At 41.5% G+C, this 23,537-nt stretch overlaps 3 protein-coding genes and 2 pseudogenes across 3 annotated transcripts; 2 read left to right on the forward strand and 3 right to left on the reverse strand.

The window, feature by feature from the left end:
* Positions 1-8,205: 8,205 nt before the first annotated feature.
* Positions 8,206-8,324, reverse strand: LOC116931464 (annotated as a pseudogene).
* A 3,200-nt stretch (positions 8,325-11,524) lies between these two features.
* Positions 11,525-12,391, reverse strand: LOC116930574. Its single transcript, XM_032937943.2, has one exon. It carries the CDS (start codon positions 12,389-12,391, stop codon positions 11,525-11,527), a length of 867 nt encoding a protein of 288 aa, XP_032793834.1.
* Positions 12,392-12,649: 258 nt separating this feature from the next.
* Positions 12,650-14,311, reverse strand: LOC123475692. Its single transcript, XM_045178692.1, has 3 exons — positions 14,203-14,311; positions 13,167-14,139; positions 12,650-13,112 (listed from the first exon to the last, which is right to left on the reverse strand). The coding sequence occupies exons 1-3, from the start codon at positions 14,309-14,311 to the stop codon at positions 12,650-12,652; spliced, it is 1,545 nt and encodes a 514-aa protein (XP_045034627.1).
* A 2,501-nt stretch (positions 14,312-16,812) lies between these two features.
* On the forward strand, positions 16,813-19,269 carry LOC116930575 (annotated as a pseudogene).
* Positions 19,270-22,232: 2,963 nt separating this feature from the next.
* LOC123475693 lies at positions 22,233-23,537 on the forward strand. The gene has a single exon (XM_045178693.1). It carries the CDS (start codon positions 22,233-22,235, stop codon positions 23,535-23,537), a length of 1,305 nt encoding a protein of 434 aa, XP_045034628.1.

Consider the following 23,537-nt stretch of genomic DNA (forward strand, 5'->3'; position numbering starts at 1 on the left):
GGCGATTCAAGTTGGAAATTACCCGGGCCGATGTGCGATTCTGATCTTCAGCCAATAACAGCGAAAAACAACATTGTATCAATGTTAAAAATTGAACACCTAACCAATGTTATAAATGTATTTTGGTAGAACATTGGCGAGCAGTGTTTATCCGGGATAATTTTATCAGTAGTGGCATAACAGAAATGGACAAGGTTTGGCGACTCAAGTTGGAAATGACCCGGGCCGATGTGCGATTTCAATATGCAGCCAATAATGGCGCAAAACAACATTGGACCGACATTCAACATTCCAACATCAAAAATTAAATAGCAGCCTAAAACAAAACAATAGCTTTATTCATCGTAATATAAAGTAAAGACAAACCTAGCCAGATTTGCCGGATTTGACACGGATTTGACCACTGTACAACAACTTCATCTTTCAGACGCTTTATCCACTTAGCTATTTCTATATATATATAGCTATATTCTATTCCGGAGTAATTCCGGAATTTGGTTAAAAACTTAGAAAAAATTTCCCAGTGAAAACCAAAGTTTGTTTAAATTTAGTACGTGGTTACAGTTCTATGATTTTTACTGATTATAGATACTAATTTACACAACAATCATTTCATTTTCATGTTTAATCGTTAATTTAGACCAAACATTTCAAAAATACAACAAAAAATGTAATTAAAAATAACAAATTTAAAAAGCACACCCGGGTAGGAAACAATACTGACCATTCTGTTTTCTTCATCCGATGTTGATTTTAGGTCGGTTTACATCGTAAATGCGTTATCAGTTACATGAGATTGGTCCATGGTTGGAAAAATATTGGAATGTGGTTTTCCAAAAACCAAATCAATTCCATCCTGGGCCATTCTTAGAAAGTTGAGTTTTAACGATGCATGTATCCCGCTACTAAACCAATGTCGATACAATTTCGAACCTTTGCTGTTGTTCGATATCGACTAGCCAATAATAATCCAATGTCCAAAACCCAAATTTCAACAATTTATTTATCCCAATATTTATCCAATGTCAATACAATTTCGAATTTTTGATGCTGTTCGATATCGAAATGCCAATAGTACCCCAAAGTCAAAAACCCAAGCTCCCAATACTTCAAAAGGTCTTGTAGCGAGGTCTAACGGGTTGAGATAGTCTTTCGTACTGTGCACTCGACGTCCCAGCGCACAAGGTTCACAAGAAGTGCAATATTCCTTAACATCCCGTAACATGGTAGGCCAATAGTATTTATCCCTTAGACGAAAGAATGTTCGCCTAGTTGCCATATGTCCTGACAATGGGGAATCATGGTATTCTTGTAAAAGTGGCTTTCTTAGAGATAGTGGAACAACAATTTGACACTGTTCAAAGTTTCTTCTTTTCACTGACGTAGGTTCGTAGTGTTTACATAAAAGACCATTTTCAACAAAGAAATAATCTTTTTCACTGACCCAAGAAGGCATCGGGCCATCTTCATTTTTGCAAGGTTCATTTTGTTCCAAAAACGTAACGATTGCTTTGCACAGAGAGTCTTTCTGCTGTTCTTGACACATTACGTTATTGTCTGCAGGAATGGCAGATATTAGATTCATCAGTATTCTTGAAAGAAAATCAGCATTTTCGTGTACTCTACCTGGTCGGTACTGAACACTGAACTTCATATTAGATAACGAGATCACCCATCTACCTAGTCGCCCTGTTTCGTCTTTAAAAGTCTGCAACCACTGAAGAGGCCTGTGATCGCTTACAATAACAAAAGGTTGATCTTGTAAGTAACGCCGGAAACGTTTTATCCCAAACACTACTGCTGCGGCCTCTTTTTCTATTGTCGAATACTTGATTTCCCCTTTATTAAGATGTCTGCTTGCATAGGCTATAGGTTGGTCCTTTCCGTCTTTCATCTGAGAAAGGACGGCTCCTAAGCCATAGTTACTTGCGTCCGTGTAAATCAGAAATTCCTTTGAAAAATCCGGATACATCAAGATAGGTTCTGATATTAAACATTGTCGCAAGTACTCAAAAGCTGCAATTTCATCTGTTTTCCAAGTTACACTATCAGTAGGTTTTCCTTTAGTCTGTGATAACAAGGGGTGGGCGATGGTAGAGAAATTTTTTACAAACCGTCTGTAGTAACTGGCTAGTCCCAAAAAAGATTGTAATTCTTTTACTGTACAAGGTCTTTTGTAATTCACAAGGAAACGGATTGCGCTAAAAATTCACATTTTGACAATTTCATTTTTAGGTGCGCGTTTTCTAAGAGGGAAAAAACAGTCTTCAAATTGCTAAAATGCTCTTCAATTGTTCTTGAAAAAATTATTATGTCGTCAAGATAAACGAGACAAATTTTTCCAATAACTCTTCGTAAAACTGAATTCATCAGTCTTTGAAACGTTCCCGGGGCGTTGGTTAAACCAAACGCCAAACGATTCCATTCGTATAAATTGTCATCGACTATGAAGGCTGTTTTTTCTTTGGATTCCTCATCGAGCTCAATTTGCCAATATCCAGGAGGCAAGATTTAATGTGGAAAAATACCTCTGTTTACCAGTAAATCTAAAACGTCGTCAATACGAGGTAAAGGGAAAGAATCTATTTTTGTAATTGCATTTAATTTTCTAAAATCTACACACAAACGGACATCACCTGTTTTCTTACTTACTAATACTATCGGGGCTGCCCACGGGGACATTGAATAACGAATTATTTTATTTTGCATCAGTTCCTCGATTATATTTTTAGCTATCTCTTTTTGCTTTGCAGACGTGCGATATGCCCTTTCACGAATAGGACCTTGTCCTTGTGTGTCAATGACATGTTTTACTAAAGTAGTATGGCCTAACTCACTTGTTTTAACAGCAAAACTGTTATAATTATTTATTATTAATCTACGCAAATTCTCTTGGTTTTTCTCATCTATGTCTGGAAGAGCCGACTCAACGACTGCTGTGTTGATTGGAGTTGAAGCTACGCTAATTGAAGCCATTGTTTCAACAGGCTTTCTTGAAGGTTTGGAAATACGAAGGGTTCCTAACACTGTAAGGCGAGGTAGAAATATAGTTTTATCTGTTCCATTAACAGCCACCACACGGAGCGAACGATTTGGTGTCGTAGAGATGTAGGGTTCCAAGCTAAGCCCGGAGAGAATATTACAGCTTCTAACAAAATGACAAGTATTGAGAGGGTTGAAAGGGTGAGTTTCCTCTTCTCTAGTCTCTAAGAAATTAGTGGAATTTGGAGGAATTCTCAAAGATTTGCTAATCACAAAGGGATTTTCTGTTTCCTGGAAGTGATCAATTTCCGGGACTCGTTAGATGGACTGTTGTTTTCCGTTATAGATAAACTGATGTTTCCAAAGTGCATCGCGCCCTAGAACGCAATCTTCAACAATTCCATTTACGACTATGAATTTCTGTCTAAGTGCTTGGCGTGGCGTTTCTTCTGCCACAAAAAAGTTTACGGTGATTGTGCCTTCCGTGACGAGGCGCCTGTCATTTATGCTGAAAAGATCCACATCTACCTCTTTAGTGAAATTAATTAATTCCTTTCCTTCTCTAAGCTTATGAAAAAAATGTGCTGCTAATAACGCTTTTCTCGGCTCCAGTGTCAAACAGCGTATTTACAAACAGAATTTCATATTTTTTTTCTTATCCTAGCAGCTGTAGATTTTACTGCTAAACTATTGAAATGATGTCGGGGCTTTTTCTTAGTTCCACCGAGGGGCTTACATCGATAGTTTTTAGTTTCCTCTTTCTTCAAACGAAGTGAGTTTTTTTCCATTTCCGTCATAACCCTCTGGAGAACTGGGTTTCAAATGTTTTATCTGGGGGCAAAAATTTTCTCGGTGTTCAATTTCTTTACAACAAAAACATTTATCATTTTCTCTTCCTTGCTTTACAATTGCTTATTGAGTAATAGCCCCAATCTTTGTGAAAATCACAAAAATATAAATCCCCTGTTTTATTGATTGGAGGGTTTGACTGTGGTGTGCACTGTGAAAAACTCATGTTTCTTCTGGTGGATAATTGCCTTTGTATTTTCTCCATGTGATCTTCTATATGTTTTCGGTGAGTGTTTGATTCCACCTGTGTACTAAGGTGGTCTAAAGCCTCCTTTACTTTATTAAATTCTCTATTAGGTTCGACGTATTTGGCCTGAAAAGCATTTAGTCTGGACCTAACATTGGCTTGTTCTACTGCCATGGCCGTCATTTCAGCTTTTTCTATCAGTTTTTCAAAAGTTTCGAATTCTTAATACTTTAGTCTGGTTTGGACGTCTAAGGACAGCTCTTCCAGAAACCTGTCCATCATGATTGGTTCTCTGGAAAAAGCTGTTGCTTTATCTATCGTTGATTTTATAGGATAAGTTAAGCCTAGCGTATACGGTTCGCATAACGTCTCATACTCTCTTCGTGTTCCAGTTGCATATTATGAAATTCAAAACTTGGTTTAGACCTAGTCTCTGTAGAGTGGAAAAGTTTAATTAAACGCTCCTTTACTCTGACGTAAATTTGCGCGCTAATTGGGTTTTCAAGTTTGAAGTTATCAAAATCATCAGCTGCTTCACCATACAATTTAGAGCGTAGTAAGATAATTTTTCGTGACTCCTCAAAGTCGTCTAAAACCAGTACTTATTCTAGATGTGCAAGCCAGTCATCAAACCGACCGGAGCGATCATGGTCTACGTAAATCTCGACATTACTAAATATCGTCATTGCTTGGCTTTGTTGAACTTTCTATTTTTATCGATGGCGTTAGAAATGAAATTGTTTGTGTTACCTATACTGTTTACTTTTGATGGATACGTTACTAAGGGATTCATTTTAGGAGCTAAACTGGTAACTGAGTACTTTGGAGTTGTTCCGTTATTACTTTGCTTATTGTACATGCTTGGGATTTTTACACTTTGTCCACTTACCGCAAGTGGTTGTGTACGTAAAGGGGTTGAGTTAAGATATGAAGGCTGGGAGCTAGTTGTAAAAACAGACTGTCCATTATACTTCTTTTTCGGAGAGGAATTAATACAACGTTTAGTATTCTTTAGAACGTGTTGCACAATCCAATCAGCTGCTTTAGAAGCATCCTCATATTATTAGTATAATGAAATAAAATCAAGGAAAACTAATATGTAGATTTCAACAAGTATTAGAAAAGAGTGCGGAGTGTACTCGCGAATGTGAACAAGGAGAATCAGAATCAGCAGAAAGTTGATATCTAGTAACCATAACTGCGAGGCCGACCGATTAATTTTACCAGAATAAAGAGAAGTCATGGAAATAGGACAAGGATTATTTACTATTTTTCTTGAAACATATTTCAATTTTGCAATACGTTCAACGTGATATTTTTGAAATTCAATGTATAAATAATTTTAAAAGAATGAGAGGAATTAGTCCCTCTAAAATATTTTGAATAACACCAGAGGCCAACTCATTAATAACACAAAAATGTTTATATTTTTTCCCATTAAAAATTGCATCATCCTTTGCACCATACAGTACCCACTAAATGATTAAGAAGACTAGATTTAGAACTACTATATGATGACTAGATCATTCATAGACGTAGAGTTGTCTTCGCTCCGGGGGGGCCCAAGCCAAAAAATTAATTGATTACCAAGACTTTTTCATATATCTTGGTTGTATTGATATTTCTTTGTTGTGAGCATCAGTGAGCTTTAAATTTACTGAGGTGAGATACAATTTAGTGACTAAGAGTAAAAGTATTCATACGAATAGCATTTTTTGAAATACATTCGTCAAGCAAGACATCAAGATCGATACTTTTTTAGTAAATCAGAATGACAACACAAGACTGCTAGATTTAGTCTTTCTTGAGTCATCGTACAGCGCAAGTAAGTTTTTAATCTACGAAGACAGGAGAAGCTTCTTTTAGCCGTACATGTTGAAACAGGCATAGTTAAGACAATTTTCATTACCTTGACAAACTCTGGTATAATGCTTGTTAGAGACTGAGAAATATCTTCATTAACACTTTTCAAAAAATCCAAGGCCGATTGAACTCAACAAGAGTAACATTTTTTGCTTTGGCTAGATCTAAGAAGATGTCTCGATGAAGCGTTAGTCTGCCGTAGTCTTCAAAGTAATCACGGAAGAATTCTTTCACGTGAGATACGTCGCTGTTCTCGATTATGAAATCTTCTACTTTGATGAGACGTTTTGATGTCTCCGTTTCTTCGAATCGAGAATTGAGACCGACAAGGACCGCATTAACTATCTCATGGAACATTTTGCGATAGTGATCCTTTGGAGTCTCTGAAAAATGATGATCTCCGGTTCCATTCAGTCGAGCCGGTGTTTTTCTTTTTCTAGGCAACGTTGGTTCATCGATTTTGACAGCTTTTCCAGCAAAGACTAATGAGTTCCATAACAAATCAAATCTCTCTGAACAGCAATATCGACTGATAATTTCTTTCAAAGTGTTGATAATATTTTCGGCCTTTCGAAAATTTAGCTGAACTCCTTGTAGGGCAGTGTTGGAATCTTCGACCACTGTAAAAATGATACGCAAGAAACTCAAGCTTCCAAAAGGTGTCGAACTTGTAAAATGTTTCCAGGTAACCAGCCGCTACAGCACGTTGTTTTTTGTTTTCCGGATGGGTGTCGAAATCTTCTAACCACTTGATGATCGCAGAGTAGTTGCTTGTAATTGAAGTTATGCTTGGTTTTCTTAGAATCCATCTAGTTGGGCAGAAGGTACGCAGAGATACTCCATCGGGTGTTGTGAAACTTTTAAACAAGCAAGTGTTTTCAGCGATCCACGGGCAAAAGCCACAAAGGACTGAACTAGGTTCATTACATTTTTAAACTCAACTTGGCTGTTGATTGAATCTTGAGCAGCCAAATTTAAGTTATGAGCCCGACAATGAACAAAAAGGCTTCTGGGTTCATCGGCTTTAACTAGAGTTTGAAGACCACCTACATGACCGGACATTTTTGCAGCGCCGTCATAACACTGACCACGGCAATCCTTGATTTTTTAAATTTAAACGGCGGAGGCAATCAGTAATACAGGAATAAAGCGCTGAACTTGTCGTGCTCTCGGTTTTGTAGAACGCAAAAAACAGTTCCTCTACTTCGAATTTTTCAGTTACTTTCCGGAAACAAACCGATATTTGTTCTGAGCATGAAATGTCGGCTGTTTCGTCCAGCATCATGCCAAAATGATGGGAAGATTTTAATTCACTGACAAATTTTCTTAAAGTTGAGTGAGCCATAAGTTCAAAAATTTCGTTTCAATTTTCGGGTGAAAGCCACTTATACTTTTCTAGGCGAATTATTTGTTTAATGTTGAACTGTCAGTTGCCCTTAATTTGATTAAGCGGCGGAAATTTAAATCTTCTTCTTTTTTTCCTCGAATTGGAATTCCTTGGGTAGCCAGATACTGAAGCGTAGTAAAAATAATCTTGAGGGTATGGCGAGAGTCAGTAGCATCTTTTTTCTTAATTTTATCCATCTGATTGGTCACTGATACAGTCCCCGTCACAGATCGAATCATCGATACAGCAGCCCTGTGAAAATTTGAATTTTCGTGTGATTTGAATCGGTCCAGTGCTTTTTTCCAGTTAGAAAAGCCATTCACGACAAAAGTTAATCAAGAATCTTTTTCTCGGGATGACGCTGGTAGAGGCATGGCCATTTGCACTGCCCTTTTACACTCAGCACAGTATACACAATTTTTTTGTGAGTCGAACGATAACCAAGTTAATGTTTGAACCCACTTATTTTGATATTGCCGACCGTATGGTTTCATACCTTTTCCAGTAGACGCATCTGTATGTAAATCGGTATCAGCCGGCTTTATCAATTCAAATGATGTTTGATCCTGCGAGTTCGGAAGATTCTGAGCAACAGTTGCTGGTGCTTGTCCGTCTTCTTTTTCACAAATATCATTTTCACGGGAATCACAAACTTCATTTATAATACCCTCGCACCATGTCGCATAATGATGATTATGCTGAGTCAAAACAGGTTCACTAGATTTTTCGTAACTTAACTTGTTGGGAGCTTCCTTTGAACTCGAATCTGAACACTTCCCTTGTTGGTGTTTAAAAAATAGCTATCAGTGTGTTCGAGATGAAATATCAAAATTCACCACTAGATGGCGTTTAATAAAGTATCAAAATTAACAACGAGATGGTTTTAACTAAAACTTTGATTCATTTTCGAAACCCTTGCTGGCTATAAAATGTTTGATGCCAACAGTATCCCGTATTCCCAAGCGGTCACTCTTCTAGGTACTAACGGGACCCGACACAGCTTAACTTCTGGGAGCTGACGAGACCATGTTTTTTCTGCGTAGTATGCCCGTTGACGATTCAATACGAGACTGAACTGAATACACTCAAGGAATGATTTTCCAACATTGAAACCTACACAAGGACGATTGATTTCTATAATTAAGGATATTGGACTGGTAACCATCGTGTTCGTTGAGCCACTATTCTTCTATGAAATTGCCGATAACACCAAAATTGGCTTGAGAAAATCTTGGATTTTCCTCTTACTCATTTTTGTAGTAGCACAAAGATAACACCCGGTGAAAACTTCAATCATTAAATGAATTCACGGTCACTGCCACTAAACTAAAACTAACTAGTATTTCGGGAGATCACTGATCAGATTCATCAGAACAATTTAACGTAGTAACTGAAGACCGAGACTGAACTTGAACGTTCAAGTTGAAAGGCCGGACCAATTAGCTGAGCTGAACTAACATGTAACGAATTACTAGCGCCAACAGCGGGTCAGCGGCTAATTACTTGCCTAACACTTGTCTTGTCACGTGACGAACATGAAACTTCACGTGTAATTTTATATTAATTTTTTTGCAAAAAAAGGCTTAAAAAATTAAATTGCTTCCGATTCCGGGGGGGTTGGAGCTCTGCCTCCGTCATTGTTCCGGGGGAGGCCCGAACCCTTGAGCCCCCCCGTACTCTACGCCTATGAGGCCTATGACAATCTGAATTGTTCTTCACGAGCTCCGCTCGCTTGAACAATTTCATAATTGTTTGTAAAATTCGTTCATCACTAACTGTGGATTAAAAGCTTATACAATTAGGTATTACGATACCGCGTAGAAACCGGCTTCCCATGGGAGCGTTACTACAGGTTCGAAGGAGACGGCAAACGTAGGATTGAGTTACCGACTGGGTTGGACGGTCCACTGATCGTCTCCTGGTGGTAAAGCGAGCGAAAATCGATTCTTTGGACCAATGTTCTTGATTTAGAATCGATTGAATTGGTATTCATGCTTCGGCCGCTTTTGATGCTGCTGCGCTCCTTGTGGAATGAGCTGTAAAGGTTGACGTGTCAATACCCGCTTCCTTTAGTTGTTCCTTGATCCACCGACCAATTGTAGCGACTGAACATGCCTTGTGTGGCTTGTTAGAGCTGAGGAATAAGGACACAGAATTAGACGCCTCGCGTAAAGACGTAGTCTGTTCAAGATACAGTTCCGTGCATGCAACGGGGCAAATGGAGGAATTCTGTGGCCAGCAGTCAATAATTTGTTTTTGTAGTGGGCCTGCATGGTGCGCTTTTCTTGGCTTGCCCAGGACAAAGGAAATGTTTGTATCGCAGATGCAAATGGAATCAAATTGGATAATGGCAATCTCAGATGTTCTTAAAAGGGAACAGAGGGCTAAAAGTGTGACCGTTTTGCGGGATAGTTCAAGGAGGAAAAGGTTTTTGTTTGCTTGTGCTTCCAGGTGAGCCAGAACAATATCTGGGTCCCAAGTGTTAACATATTTGGGAGCCGGGGGCATTTATTGTAAACACCTTTCAATAAACTAATGACTCGGGGGTATCTACCAATACTGATAAGGCTACCTGGTTTTAAAATTTAGATTAGAGGAAAGCATAGAACGGGCCACATTGATGGTCCTTTAACTTTCCCTTTCTTGTGTACATCTGCGAGAAAGTTCAGCACGTCGGAAGCGCCAGCAGACAGGGGATCCTTGTGCCTTGAAGTACACCAGTCTCGCCACGCGTTCCATGCCGACTGGATGGCAGCTCGTGTATTTTCACGAGTTGCTGATATGACGAGGTTGATGGCGTCCTCTGAAAGGCATTGCGTTTTGAGGTTCCACCTGATAGTCTCCACGTGATTAATCTCATCGAATCGCTCTGGACCAGTGGATGGCTCTCTCCCTGTGGTGAGGTTAAAAGATCCGGCTCTGGGTGAAGTTGGCGGGGGATGTCGATGGTGAGATCCATCGCCGTTGGGAACCAGGGCTGGCTGGGCCAGTATGGAGTGATGAGGGCCATCTCTGCTTCTTCCACCAACAGTTTTAACAGGCAAACCGGGATGAGGTTGAACGGCGGGAAACAGTATCCGTCGAGCCCTTTCCAGTTGAGGTTGAATGCGTCCACTTTCCAAGCGCCGGGTTGGGGAAACCAGCTAACAAACTGAGGTAGTTGTTTGTTCCAACCGCTGGCGAATAGATCTTTGTGGATCTTCTAGATTGAGAAAATTATCTTGAAAATCCGTGGGGAAAGTTTTCAGTCTCCTGTAGATAGGGGACGTCTGGATTCTTTGTCGGCCAACGTATCAAGTTTGCCAGGAACAAAAATAGCATTTAGATAAATATTTTTCTTTTCACACCAGCTTGCGATCTGTAGGACGATGTTACAAAAAATTTTAGATTAACAACCTCCTAGTTTGTTGATGTAACTAACAGCCGTCATGTCATCAATCTGTATCTTGACAGAGCAATCTCTGGCGGAGGCTGTGAAACATTCAAGAGATTTAAGTGCTGCTAGTAATTCTAGTCCGTTTATGTGAAGGAGTAGTTCCTTCTTAGTCCGTGGGCCACCGGTTCAAACATCTAGGCAGACTGCGCCCCAGCCTGTCCGTGAAGCATCCGAGGCCAAATGTAGATCATAGCGGCGGGTGAGAATAGGTTTACCAGAAGAAAAATCTGCTTCGGATAGCCACCATAGCATATCTTCTCGAGCCTCGCGGTTGATAGTGATGACACGATCTTAATTGTTTTTAGGTACAGAATTGTACACAGCCTGGAGTGCTCTAAAGTGGGATTGAGCGAATTTCACTGCGTAGGTGGCCCAATTGACGTTGCCAATGATTTTAGCCAATTCTCGAAGGGAGCATTTCTTCTTCTTAAGAGTCTCCCGACTCAGCCGTTTGATGTCGTCAACTTTCTTCTTCGTGAGATGGAAGGACATCAAAACTGAGTTGGTGATTAGGCCAATATATTCTCTGGCTTGTACTGGAGTCGTCTCAGATTTTGGAAAATTAATTAGAAAACTGAAAGACTGGAGGATTTTTATGACTAGAGCTACTGAAGTTCAACATTCCTCGGTAGATGACCATACGATCAGTAAATCGTCAAGGTAAATCACTAGTCTAATGCCGGACCGGCGGAGGAAGGTGACTGCTACTCTCAGGAGTTTCGTAAAGACCCATGGAGAAGCGTTGAGGCCGAAGGCTAGACAAGTATACTCAAACGTTTTTTGGTTCCATCAAAAACGTAAATATCAATTGATCTCGTGGTTAATTGGCTGTGCGGATCTCGGCGGCTCTAACTTCCCCATCTGGGCTGATGATTAGCTTTTCGATTACGGCTAATTTCCATTCCAGTCTTGGGCTCTCGTTGTGGACGAGAACTACATCGCCAACTTTGACGGTGGACTCGAATCGTTTGTTAGACACATTGTGTCTTTCACGAAGACTAGTCAAGTATTCCTTTTGCCAGCGTTTCCGAAATGAATTCAGGATCCTTTGAAGACGGGAAAAGATATCCAGGAGGTGAGAGGGTTTCTCACCAAAGGTGAGATCCAGCAGTTCTTCTTCCATAGACGGATCGTACGGAAGGGACGTTAAACGATCCCCATAGAGAAGATGAGAGGGTGTGAGCGTTTGAGGCTCGTTAAGATCCGATGACACGTACGTTAAGGGTCGGTCGTTTAAAATGGTCTCAATTTCAGCAATTAGGGTCCAGAATTCGTTGAACTTGAGCTTCGTGCGTCCTAGCATCTTGTTGAGGGCGTTTTTTGTGAGTCCAACGAGACGTTCCCAAAACCCACCGTACCACGGTGCGCGCTTTGGTATGAAACGCCATTCAATTCGACAATCAGAAAAATATCTTGTTACTTCTGGATTGTCGTAGAGCTTCTTGAGGACGCGGGCGGCACTCTCGAAGGTAGTGGCGTTGTCTGAAATCACCATCTTGGGCTTAAAATGATGAGAGATGAAATTGCGGAAACCTAAAATGAAATTAGCTGTGGAGAGGTCCTCTACGAGTTCGAGATGAATGGCACGGGAAGTGGTACAGGTGAAGAGGCAAATGTAGGCTTTTGATTCCGGTTGGCCAGGTAGACCGCGGATGGGAAATGGGCCTGCAAAGTCTACGCCAGTCATGGTGAATGCCTTGTCTCCCCGGACGCGAAAACTAGGTAACTTAGCTGGATTGGGGGCTCTGTAAGGAGCCCCATTCACCCGGCGGCATCGACTGCAGACACGCACGACAGATTTGATTTGCTGTCGGATGGATGGAATCCAATATCGCTGGCGGATGCTAGAAATAGTATAAGAAACACCGGAATGAAGAGTGCGCTCATGAAAATTACGAATAATGAGGCGGGTGAGCTCAGTATTTTTCGGTAGAAGGATAGGATTTCAAGCCTCACTGGATAAATCGGCGTTATTTAAACGGCCTTGGCAACGAATCAGAGAATCAGTATCCAAATAAAGATCCAATTGAGATACTAATGCTGGCCGACGTCCCTTTTTGTCACCGCGTAGATACTCGTATTCTTTGGCTAAGAAGCGGAATTGAAAAGAAATGATCCATTTGAGTTTTGCTTGGAGAAGTTCCGTTGTGGAAAGAAATTCTTGATTCCATTCAATCTTTGGTCGACGAAAGTTACTTAATTGCCGAAAAACATATGCAGTTGTTCTCTTCAGCGAAGTCCAGTTAAAGCGAGCGATGTCGATAACAGTAGAAATATCCATTGGCAGGGGAAGTCGATCTGGAGCTGCGATGGTGGAAATTTCTGCAAGATGAAGAATTTTGACTTGACTGAGGCTACAGACGCTCCATTGTGGCCATTCTTTTTCGGAAGACAACCAGGGTGGTCCACTTGTCCAAATCGGAGACGTTTGAAGTTGTTGGAGGCGTTAGTCCTCTTGTTACCAGATCTGCCGGATTTGAAGCAGTGGGGCAGTAATGCCAACTGGCTTGATGAAGACGGATGAATTCGATGATCGTTGAGATACGATTAGCGACGAAAAGGTTCTTCTGTCGGTCGTTTTTTGAAAGCCAATATAAGACAATTTGACGATCAGACCACATAGTGACTGATAGAGAGATGCCGAGGCCGCGATACGAGTTCCAATATCGGCTGCCATTAGTTCCAGCTGAGGAAGCGTTAATTGAGGGCCGTTGCCCTTCAACGGGGCGACTCGAGGCTTTGACATGACGAATGAAGAATTATGGCCATCAAGGAGGTAGGCTACAGTACCATATGCCTGCTGACTAGCGTCAACAAAAACATGAAGAGATTTCACGCGAGACTTATCACCGAAATAGGAACGGGGAACTTTTGGCTTTGCGTTAGAAAGAGAGCTGCACAAACCAAACCATCGATCTGCGAAAGGAGGAGGTAAAGGATCGTCCCATTCTAAGTGTTCTTTCCAAATTTCTTGTATGAGAATGCGGGCAGGAATAGAAAGAGGTGTAATAAATTCCAGTGGGTCGTAGATGGACGAAAGTCCGCGAAGGACATCACGCTTGGTAGGTGCTGTTGAACAAAACGGCGATAAGAAGAAGAGAGGTAGCTGTAGAGTGTCTGTCGAGCGATTCCACAAAAGACCTAAAGTTTTGGTGAGAGTTGAAACATCCGCCACACCTTCTGAGATTGCACGTTCGTTGAGAAATGGATCGCTGAAAGCCCATGATTGTAAGGATAGCGATGCGGCTTGAAAAGTGGAGAGGAATTCAGCGTAGTATTTCAAGGCTTCTTCTCGAGTTTCACTTCCCGAAATCAGATTATCAACGTAGATATTGGATTCGATATCAACACTGATGGGAGTCGAACTACGCTTTAGATGCTTTTTGATCACTGAATTCAAAATGAATGGACTGCTATTTGCACCGAACGGGACGACTTTAAAACAGTAAATGTCAAAGTCTCATTCGGGATCTTTGTCATCGCTGAGCCAAAGGAAACGAATGAAGTCGCGATCTTTTTCGTGAAGTTGCACCTTATGAAAGGCTTTCTCAATGTCGGAAGAAAAACCAATGCGATGTGCACGAAATCGAAGAAGAATGTCGAGCATATCGTTTTGAAGAGGAGGGCCAATGAGGAGGCAGTCGTTGAGGCTTGCACCAGTTCTAGTCCTGCAGGAGCAATCATACACGATACGAATCGGGGTTGTAGCAGAATCCTTTTGAACGGCAAAATGCGGAATGTAGTGACAACCTTGTGGTGTCTGTTGAGTACGAGGCACCCGCCCGATGAAACCGGCAGCAAATTGATCACTAATAATTTTACTGTACAGCTGTAAGAGCTGTGATTTTTTCAAGAGACTCTTAACCGTGTGGCGAGTTCGTCGTTAACAAATAAGATAATTAAATGGCAGTTCTGGATGCTCAGCTTTCCATGGTAACCGCGCTGTGTACTGGTTACCTTTATAAGTAATGCAATCAGCTTGAATAGGCTGCCGCTGAATCTGCGTTCTCGATGTCAGGAAGAATTCCTTAAGTTTCGAGTGACCACAAACGAGTGATGTCGTCTAGTTGAACAGCGGAGATGTGAAAACTGGATCGTTGAGATGATGCATGGTAGTCCTGAAGTGGGCCAGAGACGAGATATCCGATAAAACTATTGACAGCTGTAGGACCGTTGCCATGAATGTTTTCATCGCCAACGATGGATCAATAGGAATCAGCTCCAATTAAAATATCGACGGAGAATTGGTTATCTGTTGATGTAGGGTGAGCTAACTGAAGATTTCGTAGATAAAGTAGTGTTGAGAGAACTGCTCGATGAGGGTCTTCCAGAGGTTCAACAATCGTGTCAAGAACAACAGCTTGAATAAGGAGACGTTCGCCGTTTAATCCTTGGAGCCAGAAATGGATGACGTCGTAGTAGTTTGGTTCTGTGGAGGATGCTGAGATACCTTTGAAGCCTGAGAGGAGAAGTGATACTTGTCTTATTGGATAAAGACGGAGTAATTTGACTAGTCTAGCTGTGATAAAGGGGATTTGTGATCCATCATCGATCAGTAGATTAGCAAATGCAGAAGTAAGATGTGAATAAACAGGGGCAACTGCTGTTTTAAGAAAAACAAAGGGTAATGATTCAGTCATCATCGTTGCCACAATTTTTGAAACTGCTTTGGTTTGAAGACATCCAGTATGAGATGATGAAGGCTTTGGGGGAGTACCCGGAGCTCTTTTTTCAAAATGAAGGCTGGTGTGGTACTGTTGATTACATTGTTGACACCGAAAACGATTAGGACAATCTTTCAAATTAGTGTGTCCTGGATAAAGACAGTTGGTACATAGTTTCTTCACCTTTACGATTTTTGCGCGTTCTTCTGGTGACTTGAATTCGGAGCATTTCGTCGGCGAATGATCTCCAGAACAAAATGGACACGTTCGCTTTCTTGCTATTTGGGAGGGGTGCGATGAAGTGAAGAGAACTTGCTTTGATGCGGGACGAGGAGGTGGATGCTCATAAGTATCTCCCATGATCTCGATCTCACGCTTGATGGCCGTCCGCAACTCGTCGAGAGTCCAATCCGCGGTGCTTTGATGGCGTGTAAGATTTCGACGTACGTCGATGGCGAGTTTATCGACGAGGAGACAAACTAAAATATCTCCGTATTGGGCAGGAGTTGTGCCAAGGGCTTCGAGACCCCGAATGTGAGATTCGAGCTGATCGGCAAACGCGCGTAGACTGGAATGAGTGGCATTCGCGACTGGTAGGTTGATTAGTGCTTTGTAGTGAGCGGTGACCACCTTCTTTGGTTGGCTGTAGCGTTCGCGAAGGATGTCTTTAGCCTTGATGTAATTGTCATTGGATGAGGTCAGACCAAGAAGAGCGGCCTTTGCTTCTCCTTCGAGTTTTGAGATGAGAAAATTGAATTTCGTAGCACCACCATAACTCTTAGAATCTACTTCAGATTCAAAAACATCCCAAAAGCTGGACCAGTGAAAAATGTCTCCTCTAAAGATGGGCAAATCAAGCTTCGGCAACACGCTGGCAGAAGGACCAGGTGTTGCAGTAGCGGCAGGAACTATTGGAGCTGTAGCTAAAGCAAGAGCTGCGTTTGCTGCGTCTTCGGCATCTTAGAGCGTCTTCAGTTGATATGTGAAGCCGTCTTTAGCGTCACGAAGAGTCTGATAATTAGGGTATACCCAAAAAAAATATTCATTTTTTTATTTCATCGGCATTTGGAATTTGGATTAAAAAAGGTAAGAGAAATCATTTCTCAAAGTCTTAGATTTTTTAAATGATATTATCTTTCCGCACGCGCTATTTGAATTTTCTTATTTTAAAAAATTTTACCTTTTTAGTTTATATTTGGGTTCGAAACACGATTTAGAGTAAATAAATTCTAACGGCGCTTTGCCAGTTAATACTTAAACATAAGACGCATATTTTTTCCAAATTTGAGCCCCCTGCAATTTTTTTTTGTTTACGCACAATCAGTCTAATTGAAATTAGTGGCAATGTTGTCAGACACCTAGAGGTCACTTATGTCTTTGATCGCAAGACGCAATAACTGTCTGTGTTTTTCATATTAGTTTCTTGGAGAAATTGCTAGTGAAAATGCAACGTGTTCTTCGCTCTCATTGTCATCATTGGCTTGTTGGAAACAACAATTTGTGAAATTCTCGGCTCTAAACTACCAACTAATGAACTCATTTTAAAACGTTATCTGTTTCTAAGGGACAATAGTTGTGGTCCAGCTACTTCTACTATTCGAGTCCTCGCTAAGATCATCTATGATGAAATTATCTCCCGTTTTTGGGAAAGATCACGCATTCCGACTAAGCCTGAGAAGGCTTGCTTAGATCAGTTGGTAAAACTCGTTAAAACATATGAGAATTTGAAGAAAATTCCAAATAATAGATTGAATTCTCTAAAATCCCAACAGCAGATTCAAAAGTTTGTCGATACACTCAAATGTCTTTTGAAATCTCTCACTCTAATGCCTACAGTTTGTTGGAAGTATCTGGTAACAGCCGGTCAGTCACTCGAAACCCAGAGTGGAGAGTTGATTGGGATTTCCTACTTGGGCAACGCAAGGTACCACAGGAAGGCTGTATGGATGGAGTTGACAAAATTTTAGCTGGAAAAGAAAGAGAAAGACAGGAACGAGAAGAATTAATTGAACAAAGGAAAAGTAAAGAACTAAATCGAATTGCTCAGACAGAAGCAGTTGAAAGTGAAATGGACTCGTCAATTGAAGAACAGCAAAGCGACAACCTAGAGGATGCAGACTCTTCATTTGAACATGAAACTGCCTTTGAAAATGAGAGTGAAGTTTTGTTACCAAGGGATTTAATCACTCCGACTTCAAGTACTGCTCTCAGGATTGGCCTGTCTACTCGACAACACACGGTCATGCTTGCTTCTTTCGTGAACACAGTAACTGGAAAAACCAAAACACCCCTTTCTAATGTGACGCTGTCTGTCGGAAGTGTGGAACGCAAAAGATCGAGAGAAATCGAAAGAATTGTAAAGGCTATGAGGGAAAATTATAAACCTCCTTGATATGGTACTATTCACTATGATTCCAAAATCTTTGCGATAAAAGGAGGAGTAAAAGAGGATCGGGTTGTTATTGTTTATAGTCCACCTCCAAAAATTTTGTCTATATGCAGTATAACAGCTTCCACTGGAGTGGCACAAAAGGATGCGTGCATCCAAGCTTTGACTGAATGGAAACTTAAAGACAACGTTATTGCTGCCGTTTACGATACAACTGCAAGTAATTCAGGCGTATATAATGGTGCAACTGTACTGTTAGAAAAGGAACTTGGACGTCCTCTTCTTAATTGCCCATGTCGCAGGCACATTGCAGAGTGCCACATAAAACGAACTCAGAAGAAAATTGGAGGCCCAACAACCGGACCAACGTACAAGCTTTTTTCAAGATTTAAACAAGACTATAATAGTTTCCAACAGCTTATTACCGAAGAGTTTGAGGTTTTAGACTACGATGAACTGGGTCCATTCATGACGTCTCAAGCGAATGAAGTTAAAGAGTGGGTTGAAAACTGCTTGAAAAAGAATGTGTTTCCTAGAGAAGACTATAGAGAGTTGTGTGAGCTCATGGCCGTCTTCCTTGGAGCTACTCTATCACATCATTTCATCATACGTTGGCGTGGAGCCGATCATCACGCTCGCTTCATGTCCAAGGCAATTTACTACTTGAAAATATATCTACTTCAAAACTTGTTTCACCTTCGCCCCAAAGAAGTCAAGGAAGTAAAACGTATGGCAATCTACATTGCGGTTTTTTACGGAAAATATTTTCTTGAGACTTCCTTAACCTCATCAGCGCCCGTAAATGACTTACGATTCCTTTGCGCAATGCACCAATATGCGTTAGTAGATAAAGAAGCTGGTACCTCTTAATTTCTGCTCATTCCAAACTTTATAATCAACAAATTTTTCTTTATCTTTTAGCAAACGAAACAATTCACTCGATCAACTTGCATTTAGATTACTTGACGCAAGAACTTGTGCCTTTTGCACTGTTTGATCCAAGACTTGCAGAGGAAGAGAAAAACAAATTGGCTCATACTCTCATATCAATTCCTAGGCCATCTGAATTCGCAGTAGGAAAGCCAAAGACACCAACAATTACCTGGCGTCAAGATGACCAACCCATACTTTCAGATCTTCTAGGAGAGAGGTTTTGACTCCTTCTATTCAACACTAATTGATAATTTGAAAGATTCGATTTTTACATCAAATTTACATTGTGGTAGGTCATGGCTTATGTTTCATTTGTTACAACTGCACAATCGCCAAGAGTGGATGCTGGTGCCGAGTAATTTAAGGATCCTCTTTGAAGACTTTCGAGTGGCCAAAGAATTTGTTGACTCTCTTATAACAGTTTACGATTGCGCAGAGAGGGGGATCAAGCTAATTGGTGACTATCGAGACAGCTGTTATGATAGAAAAGAAAGAGAGTCCCTTGCTCAGTTAGTAGAACAACATCGTTCTCGTTTCAGTATCTCTAATATGACCAAAGAAGCCATGCAAAAGTTGTAATGGGTTGTAAAGAAATACAAACGGTCCTTTTCCAAAAAACTTGTCATTTTTCCTTTAGACTGATTTTGCGTAAACAAAACAAAAAACGCAAGGGGCTCAAATTTGGAAAAAATATGCGTCTTATGTTTAAGTATTAACTGGCAAAGTGCCGTTAGAATTTATTTACTCTAAATTGTGTTTCGAACCCAAATATAAACTAAAAAAGTAAATTTTTTTTAAATTAGAAAATTCAAATAGCGCGCGAGGGAAGATAATATTATTTTAAAAATCTAAGACTTTGGGAAATGATTTCTCTTACCTTTTTTAATCCAAATTCCAAATGCCGATGAAATAAAAAAATGAACATTTTTTTTGGTACACCCTACTGATTATTTATATAGGCTTGCTCTATCTCAGCTTGTACTTCTTCAGGGTCTAATTCTTCTTGAATGACAGCGTGGATTCCTTCTATTGTTGCCATCTTGGCCTCGAGATTTGCAATCTTGTTCTGAAGTTCGTGTATCTTTTGAGCTCTGGTTTGCGTAGCATCTGCAATGATATCAGTAATCTTGTTAATTAGACGAGTAGCAGCAGCTTGATTGCCTCCACGTGATGCGGTGAGACGCGCAGGATCCGCCATGATGAATAATAAAATAAATAATTGACGAACTGCAGGCTGATAATTAAGACGAAAGAGAGAAGCCAAAATAAAGAGACATAGATTTATTCAACTTTCGCATAGGGACCAAAATGCTCTGACCGAGTACACGAATGTTACGACTAAGAGTAAGGACCACAAATGTTTAGAGTTGTAGATCTTCTTCAATTATTAGTTGAACGGTATCGTCTTCTTCTTCTTCGAGATCAGGAGGAATAGGGCGTCCTTGTTTAGTGAGAATCACGCGTGCCGTTTCCCTAGCACTTTGAATAAGTGTGGCTTTGTCGGCCGGTAAACTAGGCGGAGTACGTGTAGGATGACGTCGGGCCTGAGATTCCTTTAGGGTTTTTCGGCGGTCTCAATTAAGGCTGCCCGTCTGTCAGCCGGAAGTTGATTAGCTCGTTCAGCGATTTGTATTCTGTATTTGGTAGCTTCACCCTTCTTTAATCTTTCTCTCTTAAAGGCCACAGCTCGTATCTGCCGGCTCACTTGACGATTTCGGCTTCGTGGCAAGGAAGAGTATCATCAAATTCAAGAGTTCAGAGAAATAAATAAAAGGGAATCTGGACCAACGAATCGACGACCGATTACTGTGTGAAAGCAACGACCAGACGACTAGGACCAAGAAAGCTTTTTACTAAAGACAAATGCGAAAAGAGCCAGCGATAATGGGTTGACGACGTGTGAAAGACGACGTTGTGGTTTGCCTTAAGCAATTGCGATTTTTCGAAACGCGAGGGAAGTGCCGTATGCACAAAGGAGTGTCGTGCGCAGCCACGTGGTTTTTTGGCGGGAGAGAGGGAAGGGGGACTAAGACGAAAGATTTAACGAAGTTCAACGACCGAATAATCTGAATAGATCATCGACCAGAAGAATGATAAATCGAATCAAAGCCAACCAATCAAATCCACAAGATAGACAAGGGAGAAGCTGCTGCGTAAAACGAGCAACGAGAAAAGGAAGAAAAAAAATTAATGGCCGAAATCGTAACGTTGGACAACTGGTTACGGCACCAAAATGTCGAGAAATAACGACTCTGTTTCTATTTTGTATTAAGAACAAACACAGAATACAGTTTAAATTAACTTGGGGGAGAAATTGCGAGATTAGACGTAAGAGAGTGAGAGCAAACGACCAGTCGGTGAGAGAGCAAAACGTGTTCTGGTCTTTCTAGAACAAAGCCAGGGGGTTCTAGGAATTAAGGGGTGAGAAGGGGTAGCCAAAAATGAGGGGGAAATGCAACGTTGCAACATGAATTTGGGAGGGAAATATATTTCCGACACTCTGATTTCCTTTGACAGGACAGTAACTGTTCCCGCGAAATCGCAATAATTGGTTTCACAATCAGGCACCTACCCCTCCTGTCATTATTTCTCTTCCTTTCATCTTCATTTAACGTCGCCTGCTATCCGATCACGTAGTGTTAGTTATTCGCTGCCATTTATGTAGTACTGCTCTTTCTAGAGAATTTCACTGTCGTGAGTACGACTTTTATTCTGTATTCCATCTTTTCTTGAAGGTATGTTCCTTGTACAATTATGGCATGATCCCAAACCTAATTTTGTATCTGTCTCTATAGTCTGGACAGGTTTCGATCTGTGTTCTCTCTCTTTTCCAGATCATTTGATGAGAATATCTCTGTGCACGTGGTAATTATTCTTGTATGTGTTCAGTTTATATTATATATTATATTATAGTTTATATTCTCTCGCTCTCTCTCTCTAACAGCTCTCAGCTACCTGTGTTGTATGTCCTGTGCATGTGTGTGTGTTAAACAAATCACCCGATAGGCTTTCCTAGCTTCTCAGGTAACCTTATACTTTACTGTCTCCCCCCTATCGTTCCTAACCATGCTGATACTTATTAGGTACCGCACACGTCTTACGCACATCTTCATATACTGTATATATACTCCCACCGTTCATCACTCATCATTTATCAGTCTCAAATAAACCCTATGGCAAGAGAGAGAGAGCGAGCTGTCTAGCAAGTCATTTTACTGGTTCCACATTCAAAGGTAACATTTGGTCCTTTGAACCGGAGCCAACGACCCTTTGTTGGCCAGCCACACTTCGGTCGTACAAGTCGCTACGGCTAGCAGATCCTGCCCAACAATCCTTTGTTGGCCACACTCGTTCCTGATCTCTGAGAGCAGTAGCTGCCCAACAACCCTTGTTGGCCGAGTCTTCTTCATGGCCGCTCAGTTCTCTGCGGCCAATAGCTTCTTGCCTAACAAGTCTTCATTGGCCATACTTTCAAGGCCGTTTAAGGCCTCTACGACCATACAAGCCATCATCTCGTCGTCAGATAGCCGGGAGCTTCCATAATGACAGATAAAGTCGCTCAACAACCGTTTGAGGAGGATATGGGGCTCGAAGAAGAGGAGGCTGCGTCTACCACTAATAGGACGGAAGCATGGGAGAAAGAAGCAAAGCTTAAGAGGAGGACACTCCTTCAACAAATCACTACGACGGGGAGAAGAATTGAGGCCCTGATTTATACTAGAGGCTCAAGAGGAGCCATACTGGGCCTTCTTCGTCACTTTGATGAGCTTCTGGTAAGAGCGTCCCTTCTACAGACGGAATTGTCAGCCCTGGAGAACGACGAAGAGGCAGAACGTGAAGATAACCTACATCTCACGTACGTTACTCGAGTCGGGGAGACCACCAAAGCAGCCAAGGCCTACTTAGCTAGCAGAGAAGGAGAAGCCGCGTCTGTGATTGACTTCGGCGGAAATGTTCCGGCAGCTCCTTCTGTCTCACCGCCCGAGATTCAACGTAGAGAACAAGCCCATCGAGAAGAGTTAGCGGTTGCCCAAAAGAGATGTGATGAAGCACGAGAACGCGCCAACCAAGTTCGGGAGGAATGCGATGCAGCACAGGCGGCATTGAGGCAGTTGACCAGCCGACCAGCAGATCTGGATCAGTTTTCTTCTGTCAGCCAGCAAGTGGGTAACGCAAATCCCCTGGTGGACGAATGGATTGCACGGCAACGGCGCATCAACAGCAACACACAAGAAACACCTGACGATTGGATCGATCAATACAGCGCCGGTCTCCTACCACCAGTCTCCAACAAACTTTCTGCCCGTTCTGCTGTCTCGGCGGAAATCGCGTCCTATCAAGGGAAATCTTTGGAGTGGTTCGAATGGATTGACCTCTTTCGCGCCTTGGTCCACGACACTCCCAAATCGCCAGGGGAAAAATTGGCCCTCCTGAAACGATATCTGAGAGACGAGTGTCTTGACGTGGTGTATGGTTTAGGCGGTGGTGAGACGGCCTATATTCATGCGTTGGTGCGTTTAAAAGAGACTTATGGGCGTCGCGACGTCATGAGAGCGGCCTATCTTCAGGTTCTCGACCGTTTGGAGCTGAAAGGTGAAGCCGGAGCGTTCAAAAGGTTTGCCGAAAGAGTTTACTCCCATCTGTTCGATCTCAGCCGGATTGGGGAGATGTCCACAGCCGACGTGATTGAAAAGATATGCCTTAAATTGAACCTTAAAGACAGTTTCGCCTGGAATGAAGAGTGTCATGGCAACCTGGAGCGACGGAGTCTGAACAATTTCGGAACTTGGCTCTGTTCGAGAGCGTCAGCCTACCAAAATGCATATTGTAACAGTAAGTTGTATTGA

The sequence above is a fragment of the Daphnia magna genome, linkage group LG9, assembly GCF_020631705.1.
Source record: "Daphnia magna isolate NIES linkage group LG9, ASM2063170v1.1, whole genome shotgun sequence".
Classification (NCBI taxonomy): domain Eukaryota; kingdom Metazoa; phylum Arthropoda; class Branchiopoda; order Diplostraca; family Daphniidae; genus Daphnia; species Daphnia magna.